Source organism: Callionymus lyra, chromosome 2, assembly GCF_982586985.1.
Source record: "Callionymus lyra chromosome 2, fCalLyr1.hap1.1, whole genome shotgun sequence".
NCBI lineage: Eukaryota > Metazoa > Chordata > Actinopteri > Syngnathiformes > Callionymidae > Callionymus > Callionymus lyra.
In genome coordinates this window covers 43,821,092-43,837,953 of record NC_141819.1, presented here as the reverse complement: position 1 = coordinate 43,837,953, position 16,862 = coordinate 43,821,092, and the positions used below count along the sequence as shown (strand labels likewise).

At 37.9% G+C, this 16,862-nt stretch overlaps 1 protein-coding gene across 2 annotated transcripts in view; it reads right to left on the bottom strand.

Annotated features, from left to right (window-relative positions):
• Window positions 1-631: 631 nt before the first annotated feature.
• Window positions 632-16,862, bottom strand: part of LOC148087210 (discs large homolog 1-like protein) — an 87,689-nt gene continuing 71,458 nt past the window's right edge. For both annotated transcript variants that reach the window (XM_087785412.1, XM_087785414.1), the window contains 10 exons: window positions 11,988-12,102; window positions 8,184-8,369; window positions 8,047-8,110; window positions 6,926-6,941; window positions 5,880-5,930; window positions 4,847-4,948; window positions 4,473-4,645; window positions 4,299-4,408; window positions 4,002-4,093; window positions 632-2,678 (listed from right to left, as the gene is read on the bottom strand). In XM_087785412.1, the coding sequence (XP_087641538.1) occupies window positions 2,572-2,678; window positions 4,002-4,093; window positions 4,299-4,408; window positions 4,473-4,645; window positions 4,847-4,948; window positions 5,880-5,930; window positions 6,926-6,941; window positions 8,047-8,110; window positions 8,184-8,369; window positions 11,988-12,102 (1,016 nt within the window). In that variant the 3' untranslated portion in view covers window positions 632-2,571. The remainder of the gene's footprint in view (window positions 2,679-4,001; window positions 4,094-4,298; window positions 4,409-4,472; window positions 4,646-4,846; window positions 4,949-5,879; window positions 5,931-6,925; window positions 6,942-8,046; window positions 8,111-8,183; window positions 8,370-11,987; window positions 12,103-16,862) is intronic.

The following is a 16,862-nucleotide window of genomic DNA, read 5'->3' as shown; positions in this document are numbered from 1 at the left end:
GCACAAAGGTCTGATGAAATGTGCTGCTTTCACAGCTTCCCGAAAAGTCCAAAGAAACATGGTGGGACCAGAGACACGTGTGACTGGCTGCAGACCAAAGCTGAACAGAAACCTCTTTGATGGTCCAGACCCTCCTCAACTGCCCGACACACGGAATCTTTTCCACTCACCAGGAAAAAAAACACTAGTGAAACCTAATGTTAGTTTAAGGTGCAGTCGTAAAGAAGTAAAAGTTTAACTTTGATTATCAGTTTTGAAGGACAACTGCTCAGCTTAATGACGAGAATCACAAGAAGTCTTGTGAGTCACTCAATCATAAATCTCTTCTATGATACATGGAACATTTTACAGTGTGCCCTATATTCTTGTGAGCAATCCTTTTCCTATGATCTTTTCCATACATACGTACTTGCCGCTGAATTATTTTCTGTTGCTTTTATCGCTTGTTAAAACTGTCAGAACCAACTTGCATAACAGTACTGACATTCAACAAGGGTTTAGTCTTCAGCAGACTTTAAAATATAATTTTCAGTTGAACTTAATTTATCTTTAAAATCTTTAATCTACGGCATGGAAACCCAGCAATGAACCAGGATATGGATATGTGCCCCTCAAGGAGAATCAGACTCAAGTTGTTTTTATTTTTTTTATTTTTGTACCAAAATAGGCAGTTAGAGCAGGGATAAGTATTAGAATATGTTAGATATCGCTCCATCTCTGTAATAAGATTCTTTGCATCAGTGCTTTTCTCTAACAGACTGTGACATGACCCCGGGACGTCAACACAGAGTCTCACAGAGATTCCAAGTCTGAGACGCATGCTTCTCCACACCACCTGTAACTCTGGAGGCAGGAAAGTGAGCTGGACATTCTTTAAGAAGGTGATATTAATCCTTCCTATAAAGGAGTGTGAGAGCGACAGGCGCTGAACAGTCCAAGATCCTCTGTGTCTCTGGTCTCCATCTGGAGTTTGAGGGTGAAGGATGGGAAAATAATTTAAAGTTGTCCAGGCAGAGGGCTGCTGTGTTCCTAAAAGCATCTCAGTTATCTTTGAGCCTTCAGATACTGCAGATGTCAAAATTGGTTCTATCGCCCAGAGTAGCTTTCTGTAAATACACTTCCACCTCCCAACATTGCTAGCATTTCCTGAGCCAACTTGACTGTTGAATAAACTTATTTCTTCATTCAAAGCCAGTTCAAATCTGGGAGTAGCTGGGGGATATACTCGGGGATCAGTCCACCACAGGAACTGGAGGAGGTATCTGGAGCTATCAACTCCAGAAGTTCCTACCGACCTTGATTATGACCCACGATAACTCTGCTGAGATGCTTTGAGGAATAATCCAATATGAGTCCAACTACAGGGGAAATTTGGGAGTTATAGCGATGCTGATTATGATCGTGATGATGATGATTAAGATGCAGGGTTTTAAAAAACATTTCACTGCGTTAGAGAGAGGGTGAGGTGACTAAAGACTTGGGAATAGAGAGAGGGCTGTGTGGTGGATTAAAAGTCCTTTTATGTAGTTTTATTTTGATAGAGCCTGAAGTCATCAAAAGTGTGAAATGGTTCCAGAAAAAAATTATTAGACGGCAATCCTTTATAGGGTTTCAAATATTTAAGGAATTGCTTATTAAATTATCATAGGCAAGTTGAAACACGACAGTACCTGTGGTATTTCAGATATCTCTAATCCAAATTTTGTTCATACTATTTTCAGATGGCAGTTATAACTGATAATCCAACATATTTATTTGCCCCCCTTTGTATTGCAGAAGCCATCCCTATGAGTCAAAAGCATGAAAATAATCCATTGAAGTTTTCCACATTTTATTTCCTTTTAATATTTAAACTATTATTAAAAAATATATAAAATTAGTTTAATCTTGTTTGCCAACAAATATTTAAACGAAGTACTGTGTAAAAAATTTGTATTGAAATACTTTACCCCACATTTGTTCCGTTTTGATAAATACAGGCTTATTTGTTCAATTCAATGTTAATATTAAATATATATTGGCTTATCAATCTTTCTAAAATACTATAATCAATTTTTTCACATGTTACACCTTTTCTTTATCATAAGGGCAATCTAAAAAAAGAGAGTGATGGATGAATAGAAAGAAGGGCTGGAGGGGAAATTCCAAAAGAAAGAGATGGCAGACGAGAAAGGTAGAAGTATTTGTCCCAAAAACATGCTCTTAAAGCTACAGCGTGCAAAAGTCTGCCTCTTGGTGACAATATTACCGTTACAAACCCAAACATGAATGCATCACCCTTTGTTAATATGAAAACAACAACGACGACGACAATAAGAAGAACAAAATCTGAAGATGGTGCGTGTCGATTGAAACCGCCTCCTTAAACATTAAGGAACTGAGCTGCAGGAAGATCCGCTAAGCGGCTGTTGGGCCAACGAGCTCCCTGCGTTTATTCAGGAAGCAGCATGGCCAGAAAAGTCTCAGCCTTCCTCGACTTCAAGTGTGTGTGAACATCGAGGCGTGTTGTGTGTGAGTGTGTGAGATAGGAGGATAACTGATAACAGAAGGAGGGAACGTGTGATGGGTTCTTCAGAGTCGATCCTTGGTAGGAACCCAGATGTATGGACCCGACTGCTCCTCAATGATCAGCTTCACCTGCGAGTACACCTCCTCCAGAGTTGAGCCCTGGACGATTGCTGCAGAGACACAACAGGAGTTCCAAAAAGTTACATCCTGTACCAACTCAACAATGTGAGGTCAGATAGCTCCTTGCTCACTTCCTGCAGCAATAGAAAGATTGGTTCAATAGATGATTATTACAGACCAGCTAGTTATACTAGTTTTACAGCCTGCAGTTAAAACTCTGCAACGAGAATTCTGACCTGCTCTAGTAGAAGAACTCACATTTCCCTGATCTTTAAAACTCTGCATTGGCTGCAGGTTTCAGAGCTGTTCATGGTCAGTCTCTACCTTACATGAGTGATCTGATCCAGCCTTACACCCCAGCTCAGGCTCTGAGGTCTGTGGATCAGAATCTACTGATGGTTCCTCGCACACGGTTCAGGACCAGAGGAGAGAAATCCTTCCAGGCTGTTGCTCCTAAGCTTTGGAACGATCTCCCTCTTCCTATTCTTTTGATGGAGTCTACTGACTCCTTCAAGAAACATCTTAAGACATTCTTATTTGTGCAGGCTTTTTCCTAATTTTCTGGGACTCCTGTGTTTGTCTTATGTCTTGGCCTTTGAGAGTTTTTCTATCTGTAGGTATTTTTAAATGTGTATTGCTTTTGATTGTTCAAGCGCTTTGTGACCCTGGTCTAGGAAGGCGCTTCGCAAATAATTATGACTTACTTACTTACTTAATATCAATGAATTGAAAAATACCATTAAACATTATTCTCTTAAAATTGATGTTTTTTGTGCTCATTGACCAACAAATGTTCTTCTATCGTGTGCTTCTTTAAAAATAGAATGCTACTCTATCCTTCCTGTAAATACCTTATTTGAACAGAGAAGCTGTTAACCTAACAATAAAATAGGTCTCAGTCCCCTTAATGTTTATAAAACTGTCATTAACAACAACTCTCTGCTAAAAAGTTTAGAAATTTAATTGTTTGGCCATGGTTTTTAGCATGACGCTAATGACAATACATTAAGATAGACGGAATAAATCATCGGAATCGCTAAGTAGTAAGTCTTCCTTACTTTCTACGGAAACCATAAACGACAGAACTAATATAAATGAATGTACTGAAATTCCAACAAAACAACCAACCACCAGGGAAAAAAGCAACACTGACAAACAATGGTATGATATTTAAAACTTCTAAAGTATGGTGTCGTTCTATAGGTGACATATCTGTTGTTAATTCTACACTTCATCTGTGTGTCTGATTTATGCACACTTTAGATTGTAAATCAGTCCTGGTGGAATATTTGCTCTCTAATGAGCAAGAAGAGAAATGGATGCTGCCTCCTGGCATGCAGGGGTGTGTGTGCTTGTGTGAGATTAGAGCTAACCGGTAAAGAACTCTGTGAACTCCAGCTCCAGTTTGACAGCTCTGTCGAAGGTCTTCCTGGCCTGCTCCTCGCTCAGACGCTTGTTCATCTCACTGCAGAGACACACAAGACTGTAAGGAGGTGCCTTCTGTTGTTTCCCTGCATGTGTTTGAAGAACATTTCTAATCAAAGCTACTATCTATATGGTTGACACAATAGATTCATTGAAATAACATTGTAATAACACCACTTACATATTCACAAGAAATTACTCTAAAAGTACTGTTTACAATCACAACCTTTGTCTCCCTGACTTACAGGATGTTGTCGACATTGCGTGGTCTAATAAAGATGGCGATGGGATGGAGGCTGGCCAGCTGAAGACGCTTGATGGCGTTCCCTGATACGTCCAGTATACAGTGTTTCCCCTGCGAGAAATCAAGTGGAGACATCAAGCTTCCTCCTCCAATGAGTGACTGTTTTCTTCCTCACCTTCTCGGCCACTTCCTTCACCGACTGTATGCTGGTTCCATACAGATGGTTGTTATACTGCCCGGCCTCAATAAACTTGTGTTCCTGGATCTCTCGTTCCATAAGTTCTCTTGAGGACATGAAGTGATAGTCTCTGCCGTCTACCTCATAGTCTCGCCGTGTTCGTGTAGTATCTAAAGGGAGAATTTAATTTTGTTTACCTCCACGGCATAAGTGACCTATTTTACAAAACTGTCATTGTCAGTGAATTTAGACTTCTTGAGTTTATGAAGCTGACAAGACAAGAAGTTCGTGTGACCCTCAATAAAGATCTTTTACAGACTTTTTATGAGGCATTTCATGTAGGCATTAATTGACATTTTCCAAACACTCACGTGGGACGCACGAGCCAAACTTGTCAGGGAACTCAGAGATGAGGTCATCGTTCACTCTGTCCTTCATTGGACCGAGGATGATGACCGGCCGTGTGTAGTTGACTGAGAAACAAAAGCAAAATGAAACAAAAATTAAAGGAAGATATGTTACACAGGTTTATGTACTATACATCCAAACATTTCAAAAACCATATATCCATCTATGTTTATGTCTATCCATTCATTAATATATCTCGTCTAGCTAGCTGCCTCGCTAACCAGGTAGTATGTGGTCACTTCTACTAGTCTTGAAAAGATTTACATGCAATCCTCACATATAAGTCAGATAATAAAAGAATATAATATTTTTTTTTTTAATTTGGGTTTTTTATGTTCTTGCAGGCAAGTTCACTAGTTGAGCAAATCATGTTTTCCCATTCAATGGTTCCTCTATGCTTCTATTTCTCTGTTAAAATATTTTCTGATTAAGAATACAAAATATAGTCAACTGAATTTGAGGTTATGTGATTTTCAGAGCATACATTTAAAATTGCCTAGCTAGCCTTGTGTTTGAGCAGATATTTTCTGTTTGATGCAAGTTAATATCTTATTACCATTTCTGTACATTTATATCCTCTTTTATCTTCATTAACATGAACAAAAATAAAGTTAAAAAGAATGGAAAGTATTTATTTATATTTCATATAATGTAATTTATATACAGAGTACATAAAGCCCTGGCTCAACAGATTTACATTTGAATTACAAAGCCTTTGAATAAGATACATTAACTTGACTTCATTCAAGTTTCATCACATTCCTTTTTTGTGTTTCAGGCATCCTGTCTATTGTTGTAGCATTTTGAATGAAGGCTTCAGATATGGCCCGTCCTCAAAAGAAGGCATGTAAGTACATGCTTAATTGAGACAACATCCTAACAAAACTACACAACAAAGTATGAAAGAGATCCAATACTACAACAATATTTATATAAGTTGAGGTTTAGGTCACAAAGCGTATAAGATAATCATTTACTGTGGGATGTTGGACTGACCTTCTTGCTGCATGACGGGTTGATAGGTGAGGAAAAACTCATCGTGTCCAGCTAAAAAAAAAAGGATCCTCTTTATATTAATTTGTTTCAAATAGAGGTTCATAGTTCAGCAACATCTCTGAAAGGAGGCTGAAGAAAAGAGGAGCTTGTACAAACTGTTGCACACAAAAACACAAAAACTGAACCAGCACAACACACAAGTGCAAGGAAGGGTGAAGCCCACATTGAAGTACGTTAAGATTTACACAGAAAGAGAGACAGATGACGGATGGAGAGAGCTACAGGCCAGAGACTTACAGGAACTACTCTCACTATCGCTGGTGCCAGAGGTTACCAGCTCTGGAAGGACAAGACAAGTCAAAGTCAGCGACACACAAACATGGAGAAGCAAAGACAGGCGGACAATAACATTTACGCACAAACACACAGACACACACACACACACACACACACACACAATTGAACTGAATCATGAATCATTACTAGTCTTAAAAAACAACAGTAGGTAAACAACCATAATTAAGGGGGGGTTGATGTGGTTTCATGATACACTGTTAAAGTACTTTTCTGAGCTCTAACTCAGTAGGTGGCGCTCTCAGATTCAAATAAGGTTCAAATTAGTGGCTCAGAGCAAATGATTATGCAGCAAAGAGATGAAAATGATTAAACTACATAGTGAAACTTCATTGTCTGTTTCATGAAACCTCATCAACCAATCTCTAGCCTTTGTTTTATTTCAGGGTCAAGGTGACCTGTTCACTCCAAGGCATTATAATGATCTAAACATGTCATACTCACACTATATTGAATTATTATATTATCAAATATCATTTATTACTATGTGTCGATTTGTTTAAATATATGCATGTAACCCAATAATGTACTAAACAACAATGATTATTAACGGAATCAACTCTAAATCAATAATTTCAGTTATTCTTTTAAATTGTAAATAAAATAAAATGTATATGGAATCGGCCAATCATGTTCAAAGTTGTAGTGTAAGTGTTTGGCCTGACGTTGTAACTGTTGGACGGAAGACTCACCCTTGTCCTCCTGGTCCTGCAGAGGGAGGTAGAGAGAAGGAATAAATCAAGTCAACATGGATTTGTACAAACTCTTGTAATCTTGTTTACAAAAAGGAATTCAAGTAATTAAAGAAAAAGAAAAAAGTATGGTCATGACAGAAAAGTAGAGGCTATCTTCATAAATAATGCACATCATAAATAATTATGATGTGCATCAGCGCCAGGTTGGTTGATGGTTGCCTCTGACATTTTCCACCAGGGTTTGGTGAACATGTGACTTTTAATCAGAGCTGAGATGAGGAGACGACCTGCTGTGTTTCACAGCGACTTTGGATAGCTCCTCTTTGGTCTCACTGTTTATTCACACAATGAATCAGCAGCTTTGTGATCCTTAAAAAAAAATATGCATGCACACACACATCATAATCTAGTGTGTGTGAAAGTGTAAGTTATATGAGAAAATAAGAAATAAGTTGAATTGTGTGAAATGTATTTTTGAATTCCATGTCATTTGTTTTGCCCACCTTTGAGCTCATTTGATTCCCACTTTGAAAAAGTATTGTGTGTTATTTATAAAAAAAACTTTAATGACTAATATGATGAAACATTATGTATCTTTTAAACAAGTGTAATAGTGTTATAATAAAATAAATTATGAGGGAACTATTTATATTATGAAAGGTAAAAAAGAGTCATGAGGATTGTAAAATTGTATTTTTGATTGTGTAACGGATTATTTCAATTACATCGTTTTCAGATTTTTTCACGTCCACCACGTCATCGGATCCAGAGTTCTCTCCAGCACCTCCATGGACTCTTCTATACTCTCCTCTCTCACTGTATCCTCCCTCACTATTCTCTCCGTCCACCTGTCTTCCCCCCATCCTTCCTCCTAGCCGATCACAGCAGAGGGCCGTCAACAATGAGTCTGGTTCTGCTCGAGGTTTCTGCCTTCTAAAAAGTTTTTTCTCGCCAACGCCACGCTGTGCTTTACTCATTATTGATTTGCTGGATCTGTTTTTGCTTTCTCCACTATATGCTTACTTCAACTGTAAAGTGTCTTGAGATAACTTTGTTATGATAAGACACTTTAAATAAAATTGAATTGAAAAATTGAATTGATTTTAGTTTCAACTCACCGATCTTTCCTGAGATCTGCTCACTCTGACTGTCTTTAACCTGGAGCGCTCCTTCTTCTCCGCCCTGCACATGGACACCAACCTCAGAAACATTCAATACATTCTAACGTGATGCTCTTGACAGAGATAGCCCTCACCTTCTGCGGCTCGGGATGACCCCGACTTCTGGGCAATTGGGAGGCGGGGGGCTGAGGTGGCGGGCAGGCCACCACTCCTCTTCGCCGGCGCTGCTCACATGTAGAATCTCCCCAAAGTGAAAGGGAAGGACTTGGTTGGGCGGGTTACTCTGGTCTGTCACGCTCCCGTCATAGTCGAACAGAGCTCTGCAGGGAACATTGTCAGTAAGACACATATCAGAGAGAAAATATTGAAAATATTGACATTGGGTAAAATGCTGAAGCTTAAAATGTAGTATCTTACACTGCATTATGCTTAATTAACAGCTTACAATTGTGTGGATCCGTCTAAACAAGGTTGGTTGACTAGAGACAGCTGAGCAGCCGCACTTGACCTGAGCGACCAGGAGTGCGATTCAACACACTGTTAGTGAGAGCTTACATCTGTCTTTGTGAATGTGTTAATCTGTTCCTGTGACCACAAACTCATCCAGAGGGAGAAGACTGTGAAAAGTAGGGCAAGAGTGTGTGTGTGTGTCTGTGGGTGTGCGTGCGTGTGTGGGGGTGTTTTTGTGTGTGCAAAGTAAGTAGAGCTTAAATAACAGGCTTCCCTAAAGTCTTCCTCGCCTTCATCAATAAAACAGAGCTGAGACATGAGACTGACAAATCAAGAAGAAATCAGGGAGACAGGCAGTGAGATTGACGTCACAGAAGGAGAAGAAGACGTGTTTTAATGATAGAAAACAAAGAGATAAAAACCTCCGTGAGACACAAACAGCCTTGAACAACCAGATCTGGACACACAGCTGTTCATGACTGATTATGTAACGAAGAGCAAGCGATCCGATGAAGTCTGCAGATCAGCAAGCGACCGGATCTGAACTAAGACAGCAAAAGAGCAAGAAGTCAAACAGAACTAATCACTAAACTACAGGCCAAGTAAGTCCAACAAATGAACCAGTGGAGGAGCTGTGGAAGTATATAACCTACTATAGGCCGAGGATCGACACTTGAAACAAATGAATAAACTGGACAAAAAACAGCTGCTACACCAGTCAAACATTTTTCAAACAGCTAACCCAACAACGAGCACCTTTCAAACACAAAGACCTGTAGTTAAGACCAAGACTGGCGAGTGTAAAACCAAGTTAACCTACCTAGTAAAACCTGGAAATGAACCAACAAGTAATTCAAACAGATGAAACACCCTCACCACAAGTCAACCACTTAATAAGACCATCAACTTAAGACAATTTCATTATCTAGACGTTATTATTCTGGGCTGAAAGAATCTCTTTATTCAATTCTTTAAAACCTCAATTAGCATTTAAACCCCAGGCGCGTCTTATTATAAGACATTCAATTACACGTACGAAGGAGCACAGATGTTTTTACGACATCTTAACACAGAACCCACAATATTTTCCAAGTGTGGTGCCTCCATTTTTACCAGTACTTGCACAGTCAGCTAATTTTCAATACAGCTTGTGGTAATTATATACACAGCTACCTTTGATATATGTGCAGGAATGAATACAACCTGACTTAAATTTTGTAAAATGTGTAGAAGCAGTAAAAGTTGTTTGGAAACATGATGTTGTTGATAATAAGGAGTTGCAAAAAAAAACATTAATTGTGATAATTATTGAAAAAAAAAGGAATTTGAGGGAACCTATGTTTTGTTTTTGTTTTTTTCAATTTAATGTATTATTTAAACAAAAAAATGTTGGCAAGTGTAATACACTGTACTTTTTTGAAAAAACAATATCCAAAAATAAGCGTTGAAAAAAATTATAGCAAGGAACAAAATAACTACTTAAAAATTAAATATTTACATAAAAAATAGGTGTTAGGTAAATTGAAATGTTGTAACAGAAATTAAAACAAAAAATAACATTTTACTCAAGCCAGTAGTCGCTCATATCACAGTTTTTATTGAGAATGTTTATATTAGTTTCAACAGATTCATTAAGTGTGTTAGTCAAACATCTGCTTGACTTCATCATACATTGATTTAACTAACTGCAGTGATGGTAGCATTTCTGCAAACAGCTCAGGAATCGTTTCAAGGTCTCAGGTATTTAAGGCAGTGAACCCATGACCACCTGGATCATCCATCACTGTCAGAGGCCCACTGGCTCTTGTATCTGGTTACTGCCACGCCTGACCAATCATCTTTGCGAGTGCTGGCAGCTGATTGGTTGAGAGGAAGCAATTGGTTGTGCAGGATAAAGTGCTGCAGGCATCAGTGTGTGTGTGTAAAAGTGTGTATCTGTCTATGGCTTTGTGTGTGTGCACCGGTATGTAAGGAAAACTGACTGATTCTCAGAGGAGTTGTAGCTACAGTATAACAAGGTGACCTATGTATGGCTGAAGTGAAAAAGTATGTGCGTGTGTTTGTGCATGTGTGTGTGATTTACCCTCACTAAGAAGGACATCTAATTCAATTTTATTTTATCTACTGTTTAATACATTACAGGATATCCTCTACATTGCTCAAATAAACATATATAATACAGAATGACTCCATAAGTTTCTTATTGACACATATTACTCTTTTTTTTTCGACATTTTCCTTTTTTATGCAATAAAAACTGAGTTTGGTGATTTTTTGTTTAGCTAACCTCCTTTTTTCCATTAGATTTTGACTCAATCACCATCAGAGTGTATTTACCATTGCGAAAAGGATATTCGTTTTCTGGGATTTGGTAGATGAAGGAGAAAAGTCAAAATCACAGGGAAAAGAATAAGGCGCCAGCCATCTTTTTGGACTTGGAGGAACTGTTTATACCTCCAGCCAGCTGCTCTGAGAACCTTGAAAATAACCAACTCTCCTGTATTATGGATATAATGGGTAATAGTTTTCATCCTTCAGCTAGCACTCTGTGATGAGGGAATGAACGAATGAATGAATGTCTTTTTGTATCACCTTTCCCTAATGAACTAATGAACTAATGAAAAGCATTACAGAATTTAACCCTAACCTTTTGTTTATTCTACCTTAGCAATCATTCAAATCTGATTTCCATCTAAAAAGGGAAAGATGACTGTATGCTGACGCTTAATGTTTAAACTAATATTTGATGATAATGACAAACTCTCCTCAGACCTCTGCGTGACATTAAAAACTAAAGAGAACCATGTCAAGCATCTGCGACACCACATGTTCTCCTCGGCTCCCAAAAGAGAGGGCTTGTCTCTCTGTCCACACAAAGATGCAAAATGAATACCAGACCTGACATCGACCAGTGTGCACAACGGCCCGGACAAATAAAAGGGTATCAGATTAAATGCCAGTCGACAAACAAGCAGACGACAATTCACAGATGAGCAGGTCTGACCTTTAGCTTTTCCATGTGTTTGTGCCTCCACTCTTGATTTATTTTAAACCAAACCTTTGACATTTGAACGTTGAAAAACAAGTACACACAAATAGGAAAGGTAAGGAGCATCCATTCGCATGAGTTAGCACTGAGTCAAGAAGTGTCGAATGTAATGAAGTCTATTTTTGTCAATTGAAATGCACATCGTAAACACTATTGTGTTGAGCATGATAGATTCACCCGAATGGATGAATTTGTTAAAAGTTATCGGAGAAGAACGATGCAAAAGTGTTATGTTTGCAAGAACAGTTCAAACCAAAAGAGTAACAATCAGCAAAGTGTGTGAGACATTGAGCCTTAAATTGTGATTCCAGTGGTGATAGTGTCTCTTTCAGCCTCTTGCACACACAAAAGAGGATGTGTGGACATTGCCGATAACAATGATAGTCGCTGTGAAGGGCACTTGACAATCCCTCACCTCTGGGATTCTGTTTGTGCGTACCTGACATAGAGTGTGCGTTTCTGTGTGGAGCGCAGCGATGTGGAGCTGGAGCTGATACTGCTGGTCATCATCTGCTCCCTCAAGTCGTGGATCTTCGCCTCAAAACGACTGTATTCTGAAAACACAACAAACATCAGAACACAAATAATCCACTGTGGACCACAAGTTATCAGATTCTGGTCACAAAATAAAACGTGAAGATATGAAATACAAAACACAAACTGAACTGTCAAAATCAAAATACGTTTAATGATTATTTTAACTGGCAGCATGGTGACCTTTTTCCTTTCAACACTAAACTATGTTACTGTGTTGCAGGAGCAGCTGGCAAAGTTACTGATCAAGATTGTTCTCTGGATATGGAGTATCATTGCAAATTCAGTATCTCCTGGATTAATTATATCCAGTCTCTTCTAGACACATTAAACTAGTTTCTGCGTTTATAAACTTATTCTAGTGAGCACTGTCAGTACAAGACACATAAATAGACCCAGCGGCAGACTAGCAAGCTCTGGCAAGCCAGAAAAGCACGTGTCGGTGTTGAGCCATGTTAGACAAGTCTGATGTCAGCCGGAAGAACAATCTATCTGTGCTGATGCGCCGGCGTTTGCATTAGACACGCACGCTGACTCCTACACGGGGAAGTTCAGCGACAGAGTAGAGTCGAGAGCTTTGTCAGCCGGTGAGCAAGAGAGATGACAGGGACATGGCAGGGAAGACACGTGAATCAGACTTGATTTTGAGCAGAAAATGTCATGTTTTACTCCTTTACCGTTTTGAGAAAATGGAGAAGAAAATTGGATGAGTCATCGTGTTAAGGCAGTCATATGAAATTTCGCAGAAGGGAATTAAGTAGCATAAAAAGATGAAATACTTTGAGGGAATAGCAGATATTTTTGTCTCTCCATGACCTTATCACAGGACGCTTGTTACAAAGTAGCACGACATTCCATGGTGCTGTTTATAACATCTTCAAGTCGTTCATAGCAAAAGCATAAATAAAATGTTCTCAACTCATTTATGGTCCGATATTTGAGGGATTTTTGTTCGATTTATAGCTACTCTACACAAACTTACGCCTAAAAAAAATAAAATAATGAATTTCATAAAAAAAAGTTATTCATAACTTTTTGTTCAATTTTCATGATTTGGGTGGAAGTTCGTTGTCCAGGATTGCATTCACTATTTTTTACCATAGACATCTCTTTCTTTAGTCAAACCATCATATGCCTTGACACTCTTTTCGTGGATATTAATCAATATTTATTCACCTGTCCTGTGCGTGTGGAGTTAAAGTACATGGAAATGTTCTAATATTGTTCTGTGCAGCAGCTACACTTCAATCTCATGACCCAATTTTATCTCAAAGTGGCCTTAAAAATGCCACAGTGCCTCTTCAATTATGTGCATAATTCACAGACACGCTAAAAGTGGGGAGGAAAAAGACCGCATACATAATGTGAATAGAACCTTCTAGTGACGTCAGCAACAGGGAGGGTTAAATATACAAGAGAATAAGAATAACGAAAAGAGAGTCACATGTGGTAACAACATGGCTGCAAAGAGGATATTAGATCCTGAGTGAACTTGTGCGTGTCCATGAACCATAACCACTGACAACAGAATCTAATTAACCCCTAGTAATTCAATCAAACCAGAAGTACACACACTTGATAACAAACCAGCACACTTATACACACACTCTCTCATTTTGAACCCCTCTGCTTTATTTGCATTTACATTTTTTTTAAATTCCCCCTGCAATCTTAAAAACACGTACACTGACCTATTATCTCAATAATTTGTTACGTTAGTCAATGCAGTGAAACCAAACAGATATTAAGACAAAGAAATTTACAGTTTATTTTTTAAAGCATCTAGGAGTATATATTGTTTAACAATAATAGTAACATACAGGCAAAACAGAAAAAAAAAACTTGAGTACATGCTACATTGTTCAATATTAACCAAATAGGATTGTGTATTGGCAAGAATCTGGCGATAGGATATGTATCAAGATACATGTTTGAGGTAAAGATATAGTGTGATAATGTAGTAACAACGATATATTGTGATATATTGCGATACTGTACTAGCAACAATATATTGTTTCTTTAAAATAAACTACACTTTTTCTGGCTTTTACAGCAAAAAATGTTTGCATGTGCAAAATTGAAATCCAAAATAACTAATTGTTAGTAACTTAGATGTAAAAATAAGCTGTGGAAGGGAAATCTAACTTTAGATAAGAACGTCACAAGCATTTCTTCATCACAGCTTTTTAAAAATAACATTACAAAGCAGAATCAACAATGGCAAACAAACTAAAGCACATGCTAAAACATGTTTTAATTAGCTGAAACTAACATCAATTACTGTACAGAAAAACATGGAGAAAGCGAAGATAAACCTAAGGATAATATGATGGATATTTAAAGAATAGAGATTAAAAAGCAGCATATGAATGGAACAAACCTGTGTGGAGATTAAGAAACTGAATTAAGATAAGATGAATGAGCTCATTTTGATTCTTTCTAGCATCACTAATCCGTATTTTGTGCTCAAGGTAAGCTCACTAAAATCTACAAATCTGAAAGAACAAAGCAACATTACAAACTCACCAAATATAAACCAAAACATCAGCAACAAGAAGTAACGCAAACATTACCTAGCTTATTTAAAGTGCAATTTTATGAAAATACTTCATTGACCTCACAGAGTCTGGGATCTACCTTAGATTAGGCAAGTATTATAACCAACCATCCCATAACTTGTCAAAACAATCAAGAGCTTCACCAGCAGAGTTTGACTGGCTTATCTCCATGTGATGGACGGCTCTACTTTGAGTCTCTCCAAGATCGTTCATCTCAAGTCGGACACACTGCAAGTCAAACTGGGGAACACAGGTGAGAGAAGAAACCCCTTGATAAATGAAGAGCTTCGTCTTTTGGCTCAGCTCTTCCTCCAACATGAGAGACATTTACTTAGTTCTCATGACGTAAGACACTGATCCATCTGTTCATCCCACGCTCTATTTTTCCTTCACAATAACAACTTCAAGTCACCAATATAACTCAAAACAATTTGTGTGTGAAACATTTAACTCAAGAGCAGGTCAACAAAAGAGGGATGAATCATAATCTTAAAAGCACATTTCTACTCCAGATGTTGAAATATGTTCTGACTACTCAACTCTACACAAACACAAATCCGTAATTCTGTCCAGTGAAAAATCATTGGCTATTGAGCGAGAATCATCAACAAACTGAGATGTCTGGAAATTAATCAAGCAGAAAAAAAGTCACAAAATCACATTAATCAACAGCCAAGTTCACGGATCGGAGCTCAGTCGTACTCACACGCTGCTCAGAGGCGTCCGTGGACTTTAGGGAAGAGGAGAGCGAGGGAGCAGTGAAAGAGGAGTTGATGGAAAGGATTTAATATGAGCGTGAGGAGGAGAGTCAGAGCGTAAAAATGTGCGGCAGTGCAGATGCTCTTCCTGCCTCTCTCTTTCTACTACACTTGTCCTTTTCTGCTTCTGTGGTGTGTTCACTGACTCCTCCCACTATTTTACAGCCACACACACACATTATATCCTTAGGTCACTCATGCAGGAAGCTGAGTCGATGCCAGGCTCTCCTGCCCTACTTTGGCCACACACATACACACAATTACACACACACATGGCAATCCAAAACCAAGGCTACTTCATGTTGTGCTTTCAGGGATGCTTTTTTTGTCAGCCTACTGGTTAGATTTTCCTCATTGATGGGAACAGTTTTTCACTTCAATTTGCATTTTTATCAGTTCTTTTTGAGGCTACAGATAAGAAATGAATTTAAAATCGGCACAACCATCTTTTAAAAAAGATAAAAACTGCTATGGTATTCTATCATCTAATAATGTTCACATATTAACTTAATTTAATTAAAATAAAATTCTTTAGTTAATTATTTAACTTTTTTAAATGGATGTTCAGATATTTTAAGCTAATCTATTATTTATGAGGTCTTTTATATGGTTTTATATTGTTGTTTTATTGTTTTCATATTTTTCAAATGCATTTGCAGATATATTTCCTATTTAAAAACACAATTAAATATTTTGGTTTTATTAACAATTTCATATTAAGTTTAATGTTTTGTTGTTTGTTTTGTTTCATTTTACTATCAATGTTAAATGCATCATTTAATTCATCCTATTAATTAACGCAAACATGTAAACTATATGGTTTTATATTTATTGTTTATTATATGCTTTAGTGATTTTTTATGTTCTATTTATCCAATGTATTACAGTTCAATTAACTATTCAGAAACTAAAATTGCATTATTTGAAATTTCCTATAATTTCAATAATGTATAATAATTAACATATAGTGGCATAAAAAACAATGAAAGGATGAGAGGTGAAGAGTGGAAAGAGAGGAAAGCAGTAAGAAAGGAGGGATGAGGATGAGGAAACAGACGAAGAGTAGGGGGAGGGGTGAAGACAGAGACTAATGGCTGTAAGGCTCAGGTTCACTCTCTGCTTCCTCTCTTCATTCACCTCCACAGTTCCCCTCTCCCTCCCCAGAAGAGCATTGTTCCCCTCGTTCTCTGGTAGCCCCTCTCCTGCACCTCCACCATCAAGCAACTTCCCTTGCAAGATGGTTCACGCTGGAGAGGAATTAATGCTGGGAGATGAACGATCGCCTGCTCACTAATATTAGAGAGTCATTTCATGATTGTTATTCCAAGTTCAGTCAGATGTCTTAAGTGCAGCAGAATCAATAGAAGGCAACATATCTTAAAATAGCTTTTGCTGGATGTCCCTCATAAATAATTTATGTGACCGTGTAATCTATACTGATGAGTGGATATATATCATGAGAAT